The 10,432-nt window shown below is 39.4% G+C and overlaps 1 protein-coding gene across 7 annotated transcripts in view; it reads right to left on the reverse strand.

Annotated features, from left to right (window-relative positions):
- exoc6 (exocyst complex component 6) overlaps positions 1-9,598 on the reverse strand; it is a 62,996-nt gene extending 53,398 nt beyond the window's left edge. For 5 of the 7 annotated variants that reach the window (XM_036142388.1, XM_036142392.1, XM_036142390.1 and 2 more), the window contains exons 1-2: positions 9,422-9,598; positions 185-356 (exon numbers count right to left, since the gene is read on the reverse strand). In XM_036142388.1, coding sequence (XP_035998281.1) covers positions 185-356; positions 9,422-9,534 — 285 coding nt within the window. In that variant the 5' untranslated portion in view covers positions 9,535-9,598. The remainder of the gene's footprint in view (positions 1-184; positions 357-9,421) is intronic. The other 2 variants (XM_036142393.1, XM_036142391.1) reach the window with 1 other exon arrangement.
- Between the last annotated feature and the right edge of the window lie 834 nt (positions 9,599-10,432).

A 10,432-nucleotide genomic window follows, 5' to 3' on the forward strand; every position in this document is an offset into this window, starting at 1 on the left:
TCACACTATTTAATGAAAGTACAGGGATAAAATTAATCCAAGGAATTGATTTCTTATAACATCCTACCCATTATGTCTCAACCTGTCTATACATCATGGATACAGGAAATGCAGAATTCAGTGATCCCTTCATTCCAAGATTGAAAATTTGAGCTTGAGTCTGGATTGTCCTGCTGATTCTTACCATAAGTTTCTCTGCATCAGCACGAACTTTAAGAAGCTCGGTGATGGCATCCACAAAGCCTTGGTGGTGGAAATTACACATCTTTTCAATCTCACGGTCATGGTTCCTTATCCTGGCATCCAGCTTTTCCATAAACCGTTTGTGGGCATTGGGCTGGTCATCGTAAATAGACCTAAATGAGACAAAAGATTAACATGAAGAGGAATGAGGGAGTTGAAGAGAAAGACAGTGAAACTGTCTATAAATAAAGAAAATAATTTTCACAATAAACCCCCCGTGTCACTTTGGAGATGTTCATGTGTGCACAGTTGAATCATCCTTATTCTGATGGATTTTTAAAGATTAAAACTATTGGGACATATGATTACTTATTTTTACATGCTAAAGTTAGGCAGATAAAATGGCAAAAATGTATAAATCTCTTGCAATAAAAAATTTTATTGGACACTTCCACAATTATTTACAGTTAGGCCCAGAAATATTTGGACGGTGACACAAGTTTTGTTATTTTAGCTGTTTATGAAAACATTCAGGATGCAATTCTAAAATCAATATGGGCTTAAAATGCAGACTTTCAGCTGTAATTTGAGCGTATTCACATCCAAAGTGAAGCAAGGGTTCAGGAATTACAGCTCTATAATACATAGCTGCCTCTTTTTCAAGGGACCAAAAGTAATTGGACAATTAACTCAGAAGACTGCAAAATAAATAACAAGGCTGCATGGGCTCTTCCCTCATTAACCTGTCATCAATTAAGCAGTTAAGAGGTCTGGAGTTGATTCCAGGTGTGGCGTTTGCATTTGGAAGCTGTTGCTGTGAACACTACATGTGGTCAAAGGAGCTCTCAATGAAGGTGAAACAGAAAAAAGGAAGAACTCCATCAGAGAGATAGCAGAAATGTTAGGAGTGGCCAAATCAACAGTTTGGTACATTCTGAAAAAAAAAAAAAAAAAAGAGAGCACTGGTGAACTTGGGAACTCAAAGAGGCCTGGACGTCCATGGAGGATAACAGTGGTGGATGATGGCAGAATATTTTCCATGGTGAAGAAAAACCCTTCACAACATCCACTCAAGTGAAGAACACTCTCCAGGATGTAGGTGTATCAGTATCTAAGTCTACCATAAAAAGACTTCATAAGAGGAAATACAAAGGATTCACCTCAAGGTGCAAACCATTAATCAACCTCAAAAACAAAAAGGCCAGAATTGACTTTGCCAAAAAACACCTAAAGAAGCCAGCCCAGTTCTGGAAGAGCATTCTTTGGACTGATGAGACTAAGATCAACCTGTACCAGAATGATGGGGAAAAGAAAGTTTGGAGAAGAATTGGAACAGCTCATGATACAAAGCACACCACATCTTCTGTAAAACATGGTGGAGGCAGTATGATGGCATTGGCATCCATGGCTTCCAATGTCACTGGATCATTTGTTTATTGATGTGACAAAAGACAGAAGCAGCCGGATGAATTCTGAAGTGTATAGGGATGTACTTTCTGCTCAGATTCAGCCAAATACAGCAAAGTCGATAGGACGGAGCTTCACAGTGCAGATGGACAGTGATCTTAAACATACTGCCAAAGCAACCCTAACCCAACTGAAGACAGCTGCAGTAAAGGCCTGGCAAAGCATCACTAAGGAGGAAACCCAGCGTTTCCTCCTTAGTGATGCTCACGGGTTCCAGACTTCAGGCAGTCGTTGCCTGCAAAGGATTCTCAGGAAAATACTGAAAAGTAACATTTTACTTTGGGTTATGTTTATTTATTCAAATATTTTTGAGCCCCTGAAATGAGGAGCACTTGTATAAAAATAATTACAATTCTTACATGTTTAATCATATATTTTTGTCCAACCCCTTGTATTAAACCTTAAAGTCTGCTCTTCAATTATTGTAGATGTTTCCTTTCAAATCCAATGTGGCGGCATGCAGAGCCCAAATCATGAAGATTGTGTCACTGTCCAAAGATTTCTGGGCCTGACTGTAGGCTTAGTCTGTGGGCTAAGGATTTATTTTGGTGTTGCTGCACCACAGATTTAAATACTAGACACACATTATCAAAAGTCTCTGCTGTGAATCACCACAGTGATCTTAACTACAGAAATCTAAAACCTTTCAAACTTGACAAATACATATAATAAGCTTTGTAGTTGTGTAGACTAAAGCCATATAATCTAAACATGTTACTCATTAGCAGGGGATATGTGCTTTGTCTATATATAATATTTCTGAAACACATACATTACATACTAAATCAGGGGCTGGTGTGAACTGCAGAATTTCTCCATTGAACTTTCATAACATGGTGAATGGACAACACATTACACATACTATGTTACACTTTTCTAGTCATACAGATAATTCCAGGTACTTCACCACTAAAGGTTTTAAAGGACCATAAATACCCTGATATTCTCAGACCAACACACAGTCAGTAACCTTTTGGTTGCCAATGACTCTTCCCTCTGAACCACAGCAACCCCAGTGAAACAGTATCTGTGTGACTGACACACACTTGTTAAACTGTATATTGTTTTAGAATAATCTGTCTAGATAATGTTAAAAATGCCGCAAGTCATATATGCAAGTTGTTTAAATAAAGAATTTACAGGTGATGCGTGAGTGCCCATATTTGATATGCAACATATCTATATCAGGTTTGTTCTGGAATCACAGTATCTTAACAGCACACTTCTAAGTAAAACATTTTGTAAAATCATATAAATTCAAGCACATCAGAAACAAAATGCTTTAAACTTAAAGACAGGCAATTTGAGGGGTTGGGGCCTGTATGAAATTTTACATGACAACACTGCACCAATAACCTCTTAATGAGCAAACAATGACCCGGTGAGAGCCCAGCAATCCCATGGTGTTATTTAGGGGGCAATGTCTCCATCTGGTGACGCTAAGTGAAATACAACGAAACTGAAAAGCAGAAAACAGTATGCAGATGTCCACAAGAACACTTTGCATCCCCAGCTTTAGTTAAGAATCGTTTCAAATGTACTACATTTTAAACGCAGTTACAACTAACGCCCAGAAAAACCTGCAAGGCAAAAGGATTATCAAGAGGTTTACTAGTGAGATTACTTTCTGCACTAAATGAAGCTATAAAGAGGCTGTATGGTTTGGTGCTATGAAATCCTTTGAGAGATTAACAAAAAACTAATTTCATCAAAACTTTCAGATGTTCCTTGTCTTTTGAGAAAGGGGATCCTAAATCTATTGAGAGCCAACTTGGACATATTTAAAAATAATTACATAAATAAATAAATGTGGAATAAAAGAATAAGCATACAATTAAATGGACTAAAATGCAGCAAATAAATGAATGTAAGCAGTAATTAAATCATACAATGAGACATAAATTTATAAATCTCTTTTTACTAGCTTTTTTTGAAGCTGAGACTCCTAGCAGAACATGTTAAATGTATTACTAAGGAGTATTTTGAGAGTTTTTGCTAACAAGCATGTTAGAAACAGTGACAACCTTTAATGACAGGACAACAACATATAAAATGCACGTTTGGCCACTTTAAATGCAGTACTTAAAGGGGCCTAGTCATGTACTTTGGCCAAAAAGAAAACACAAAAAAAACACATATTCATCTTCAAATAAAATTATATATGCCAAGCGTTCGTCCCGTTAGTGTTTACGTTAGTGTATCCTTTTTTAGCCTGAAAAGAACTTCAATCTGAAAAACTCACAGAGAAAGAAATGGCAATTAGAAGGATTTTATTGATACAATATTTTAAGTCTTTGGCGCTCAGACCTCGGCAGGAACATTAATGCTGAATTATACTTTAATATGCATAAGTAGATGTATGAGAACAGGTATGTTCCCCCCGGGTCTGAAACTGGTGGTGGAGTGGAGATAGAAGAAGTTTGTTCAGTCCATATGGTGATCTGTTTAAGATAGATGTCCAACTTGATAAACACAGGTTGCATGAACTGTCCATGATGAGCAAGCTTGAAGCGACTGTGGAGAGGAAAAACTCCCCTTTGGGAAGAAACCTCTGGCAGAACCGGGCCCAACATGGTGGTCTTCTGCCGGACCAATAACAGGCGACTGAAGGGAGAAAACACTCTGATGGGTTGAGGATGGAGGAACGTCTTGGAAGCTAGATGAACTCAGCTACGATGGTGGAGAAGGGGTTGGGGGTGGGTTGAATCGGACATCTGATTCGAAATCCAACATGCAATCCGTTTGCGCTTGCTGGTTAGCAGGCTGAGACGAGGATTTGAAGTTGCTTTTAAGATGAGCGTGGGATGCTGATTGGCTTCATGGAGGTGCGGTTCGTAGCTGATTGGCTCACATCAGAGGCGTATCGGACTCTGATTGAATGGAGGCAGGCGATGAGTTTCTTCAATTGAACTTGCGCCTTCAGCTTCATTTTGCACCAGGGGACGATCAGCTGATATAAACATTGTCCTGTCGTCTGCCAGCAGTAATGTGGAACTACCAGAAGGCAAGATGGCGACTATTGACACAGCGGCTGCTGGAGCCTGTAGAGCGTCATCCAAAGCCTTGCAGTGAAGTGATAGCTTTGTGGTCGAAGACCAACCCTAGGTGCAGGGTTAGGGTTACTTAACCTCTTTCTTTTTGCTCCGCTGGGCGTTACTGACTCGCTCGCCTCCATTGCTACACAACTACAAAGCTTATTATATGTATTTGTCAAATAAAAAAGGACGGTCTTGAGCTGCAGTTGTCCAAGGTGGCCTCCGGGTCCAATTGTGTCCCTCTTCCAATGCTGTTATTGTGAGCATGACTCAGCTCCCTGGGAACAATAAGTGGCCGTCAGAGCACTAACCATCAGGTGGTTGCCTGATGGTCCTCTTTTGCATGTGAACAACCAGCTTGGACTTTCACAGTTAAACCTGTTTATACACTATAAAAAAGATACTGCCTATAAGGCTGGCCAATCTTTGTGCAACTTTTGTCATCAATCCAAATTATAATTGCGTTAAACATTTGAACAGAACTACTTTGATGCCATTTTAAGAATTGGCTAATTGTTCTCCATCCCTAGTCAGAATGCTAAACTAATTTGGTTGGAATAGTAGTTTTAAAGCCCTCACTGCATTATAAGTCTGCCACCCGTACCCTTCCACTCCATGTACACCACCACCACCCACCCCTACCCCCACCCTGCGCACACAACCTCCTATCCATTACTAATATGAATACATAGGGAAACCCTGTATTCATATGAAAATATTTCATACACTTCAAAGACAATAGAAAAAGAGCACTATGTCCCTACCTGTGTATTACAGGCCAGAACAGTGGTGTTTGAAAGTACAGTGTTAATGATTAAAGTTGCAAGTCAAAGCCTAAGTTACTGATTAGTCATGTCGTGTCATGATGGAAAACCAAGACAGAAACACCATGTACATGACTTGACCCAGCGTTTATGGCTTCCTCATTCATCTGGCCTTACAGAGGTCTGTTGCAGGGTTGGATATTAGCACCTACCATCGAACAAGCTAAACAAAATGGTGGTACTTTCTTTACAGAAACATTTGCAAAGCAAAGCCTTGACTTTTGCCTACCTTTGTAACAGGGAGCTACATGCAGCCAGACCATCGCTGTGAGCAGGCTGACTTGCTCAGTGCCTTTACATGTAAATACAGGCAAAGTGGAAGTATGCCCAATGTTTGTGTTTGTAATGATCATGTGCGTGACTTTGTCAGGCTTCAGAGCTCATCATAGTACTCACACAGCTCTGGTGAAGGTCACTAACGATATTTTAATGGGCTCAGACAATGGACTTGTGTCTGCACTTGTCCTGTTAGATATAAGTGCTGCATTTGATACAGTTGATCACAATATTCTCCTAGAAAGACTTGAAAGTACTGTAGGAATCGAGGGAACAGCATTAGGCATATTTAAATCAGCATTCAGTTCTTCTGCTCCACGTATCTGGAACAAACTCCCAGAAACCTGTAAAATTTTAATTCTTGTTTTAAATGGCCCTTGTTTACAAACATCTTTATCTACAGGGCCCTGTTTCAGAAAAAATGGCCGATCCACCTTAGCCGAGTAGAAAGCTGCTATTCTGAGTAATTTTAACTCACGCTGTTATACTCCATTTTAGAACAGGTGATATCAGTCAGGTAACTAAACTCACCATCTGATCAACCCTGAGTTAGGCGCGAGCGCAACCATGGAAGAAGTCCTCAATAAAACGCAGATAGCAATATTCACCATGGTAACGGTAGGAAATAAGAAGCCTTGAACTGCGCATTTCCACGTGTGGAATTAGAAATCTTTAATGATATTAGATCAGCTCCGTGGAACACCTTCTCACCAGAATTGCAAAATTGTACAAGATAACTTGTTTTATTATTTTGTTTACAGTTCAGCTTGGATTTTATTTACTGCGCTGCATAGATTTGCTGAATCCAGATGCAGTGCGGGTTGAGAATACTGAGATAAACCATTGACAGCAGCTGAAAACGGTAATGCTTGAAAAAATATTAATCCAGGAAATATTAGAGATTTAATGGTGGTTTGATCAGCCTCTCCCGACATAGATTTCTGTGGACTATTTGCGCTCCAGCATACAGGCTCCTCCAGAAAAGGACACGCCTTTCCCAACACTTCCTTGGGCAGGTCTCAGCTAAAGAGAAGGAAAAACTCAGTTTACCCAAACAACTCTGCTCGGTAGCAGGGTTGTTTCACGGAGTAATTTGTAGTGATAATTTGACTCAGGGTCAAGGCTTCTGATCTTTCTGAAACGGAAAAGCCAGGGTATGTGGGAATTAACCACAGAAATTACTCTGAAGATCCTTTAACCCAGCTTTCTGAAATGGGGCTCTGGCAAATTTTATGTTGCTTGTGGTTAATGCAGAGAAAAGTCCAAATTAAATCACAATTATGGTTGAAAATATATATCGCAGTTTAGATTTTTGGCAAAATCATACAGCCTTACTTCTAATCTGAGCAAGCACACGGTCACTGCTGCCAATTTAGCAAATTTCTTGTTATATTTTGCTTTTGAGACCCATCCAGCGACATTTTTTTTTTTAAAGCGACTAACGAAAAATCCAGCGACTTTATTCTGTACTTGATGACTTCCTGGGAACGCACTACTCGTTCTGCAGTTATTGTCTTGTGAGACGGCAAGTGCTGTTGTGTCACAGACAGACAGACAGCTGCTGCCTCATCCTGTAACTCACCTGTAGTCAGAGCAAAGAGAGCAGAGCCTCTGTTCCCTTACTGCAACAGTATCCTGCCCTGATTTACAAAGCAGGATAAAATAGAATGTTTTTAATATTGTTTTTTTCTCTGAAACTGTTGCATTAAAACAATTCCCTGAATTTTATTCACACAGCTTCAATCCCGTATTTACCTCGTCCACTGTGTGCCGCTGATAACTGTTGTTTTGGTAAAAATAGTGTATGTGGTGTGAATTGAGGCAATGTTTTAAAATTCATTAATTATTATATACGGTTCATTACTATATCCAAACAAGTATATGTATTGAGAAATAAACATGTTAAATTGAAAAATCTAGAGATTTATTAATGAATTAACGTTTATTATTTCATAAACACACAAAAGTACAGAAAATAGGTACCGTTAAGTACCGGTATCAATTCCCAGGGTCCTGGGCATCGGTACTGTAACGATTCAAATGTGAAAGTTACCCATCCCTAACTACAGGCATGTCTATATGAGATGGAAAACGTAAAAACCTAACTAATTTCCTGCTTTTAAATTCTGACAAGACGGAATTGCCATCTTTGGACTAGTCTTTGAAAAGCAAACTATTTAGATGGTAACACCCAAACTGGATGGCATTAAATTGGCCTTCAGTAATAAAGTAAAAATCATTGGTGTTGTCTTTGACCAGGACATGTTATTTACATCCCATATTAAACACATTTCTAGAAATTCCTTCTTTCCCTTCTGGAATATCGCCAAAATTAGAAACAGTCTGTCCAGAAGTGATGCTGAAAAACTCCCAGGCCTGGCGGGATGTCTGAGGCAGACGCCCTTTCTGCTGCTGAGACTAGGCTTAAAACTTTCCTCTTTGGTAAAGCTTCTAGTTAGAGTAGCCTAGGTTATCCTGAGATACCTTTTTAGTTATGCTGCTGGAGGACATTCAGATATTTCTTTATAAAAATCCTCATTGCAATTTTCAGCTAACATTTAACCAAAAACTGCAGTTTACAAAACACAGTTAACATTTTAGACACCAAAAATTTAAATAACTGCAGTTTCATTATTTAGGCTTTTGTTACTGTGTAGTTAAGGGAACAGAGTTGGATACGATTGTTACAGCAATCAAAAGCCTCTTTTGATGGTTACCTCTTGGTTCCCTTTTTGTTCCCTGTTTGTTCCCTCTTGCTTTGATTTGCAAACCAAGTGGGAACAAAGACAGAGCCTGTAGTTTAGGTTGTTACTATGTAGTTTATACGGCTGTAAATATATGTTGATGTTTTTCTTTAGGTATTTTTTTTCTTTGTTCTTCTAAAGGTTAATCTGGCCATTTTAAGCTTTACGCCAACCTTTAAAGGTCTCTGCACGCCCCAGCGCAGGAGGCTCTATCCGGGCCATATAATGTTGACAGAATGATCATAAACGCGTTAACAAACGTCAGTCAGACAAAGATGAAAGCGTTCTGCAGCGCAGCCTTCAGGGCCAATCTTCAGGGCTTTGCTCACTGACACATAAGTCATCGCCTACAGGCATGAGTAGGGAAAAGGTTCACTTTCCAGCCTGTCAAACTGATGTCATTCATTGTGGCCTTGACAGAACTACGGAAGCTAGTACTGCTACCAGAACTGATTCAGGCTGCCAGATCGACTGAAACGCCACAGCACCGGGGCTGGTCAAAGCACGTCGAAGCCAGCCTACGACGGACTGTCGTGAATTATGACTTTCTAATTTCTGCGAAACAACTGAAGAAAACTGTTACTAGTTAGCCATTAGCTAACATCAGTAGTATTACAATAGTATACAACGTCCACACAAACAAAATTAATACTGACGTATTCTAATTCAGTAGCCTTTCATCTTTTTTCCATGAAAAATGCCAAACAACGCAGGTTTTACTAAAGCTTTACATTTGTTCAAAGCGCTTTGTTAGCTCTTAGTTCATTTCATCAGCATTGATGTTGTTAGCTACCACCGCTAACGCTGGCCCTGTGGGCTGTGGTTGCTTATAAGTGAAGGCTCTAAAATGGAGAACAAACAGCCGCACTCAGGCGGTATCGCTCAGTCTTACCGGAGAGTCGGACCGACACAAGCCGTGTCGGTGCTCTCGATTTCCTGCAGTATCCTCTCGTGCTCCGTTATACACTCCAGGGTTTCATTGTCCGCCATGATTGTTATGTACATTGTATTACAGTTATGACTGCAGCCCTAGCACAGAGGAGGTGAGGCAGAGCTTCAGCCTCTGGGGGGCGCTCTAACACCTGAAGACTCATTTATGGTGTCATGTCGTTCATGTGGTCGACTACAACCCATGATGCTCTTCTGTCTTAACTTGTTAGGATCTGTTTAGGATTAAACTCTGTGTCACAGGATCCATAATAACACCAATATTTTCATTACGAACAAATGCACCTCATTTGAATTTCTTGATGCACACGTGCTCTGGTACAAATAGTAGTATCTCCAAACCTTGGCATATACCATTTTAGCTTAGTGTATAGGCCTTAATTTATATTATGATTAATTATTTGAACAATTTATTATTTGCCTTAAATCACTGCAACCCCAAAGGGGCACAGTGTCCTTTCTCCTATTTTGGGTCAATCCGAAGCCCAGATAAATGTAGAGTTATGACAAGAAAGGCGTAAAATTCTTGTCAAATTTACCATGATGAAAGTCAACTCTGGAGACAGATGACTCACTCTGGAGAAGAGCATTTGCATTAAATCTTGTTAGCAGGGAGCTGTCTATGTTGCTGATTAATGCGTACTATAGGGCTCAGTTTATTACTGTCATCTTTCCTTCAACAGATCATTTTTGTAAGTCTAAACCGATCCCAAAAGTTTCTGTTATGTGCGATTTAAAAGCAATTGAAACCAGATATTTGCATGCACTGTATAAAACATCTAAAACCTTTTTATTTCTCATTGCCTGACAATATATCAGACTAAACCTTTCTTGTTTTGGTCACTTACCATTACCTAAATTGTCTCAGTTTTGTAAATGACAAGAATAATCAGAGAGATATATATCTTTAAAAACTTTCTTCTAATTCAAACATTTATATACATTTCTTTATTAT

The sequence above is a fragment of the Fundulus heteroclitus genome, chromosome 10 (assembly GCF_011125445.2).
Source record: "Fundulus heteroclitus isolate FHET01 chromosome 10, MU-UCD_Fhet_4.1, whole genome shotgun sequence".
Classification (NCBI taxonomy): domain Eukaryota; kingdom Metazoa; phylum Chordata; class Actinopteri; order Cyprinodontiformes; family Fundulidae; genus Fundulus; species Fundulus heteroclitus.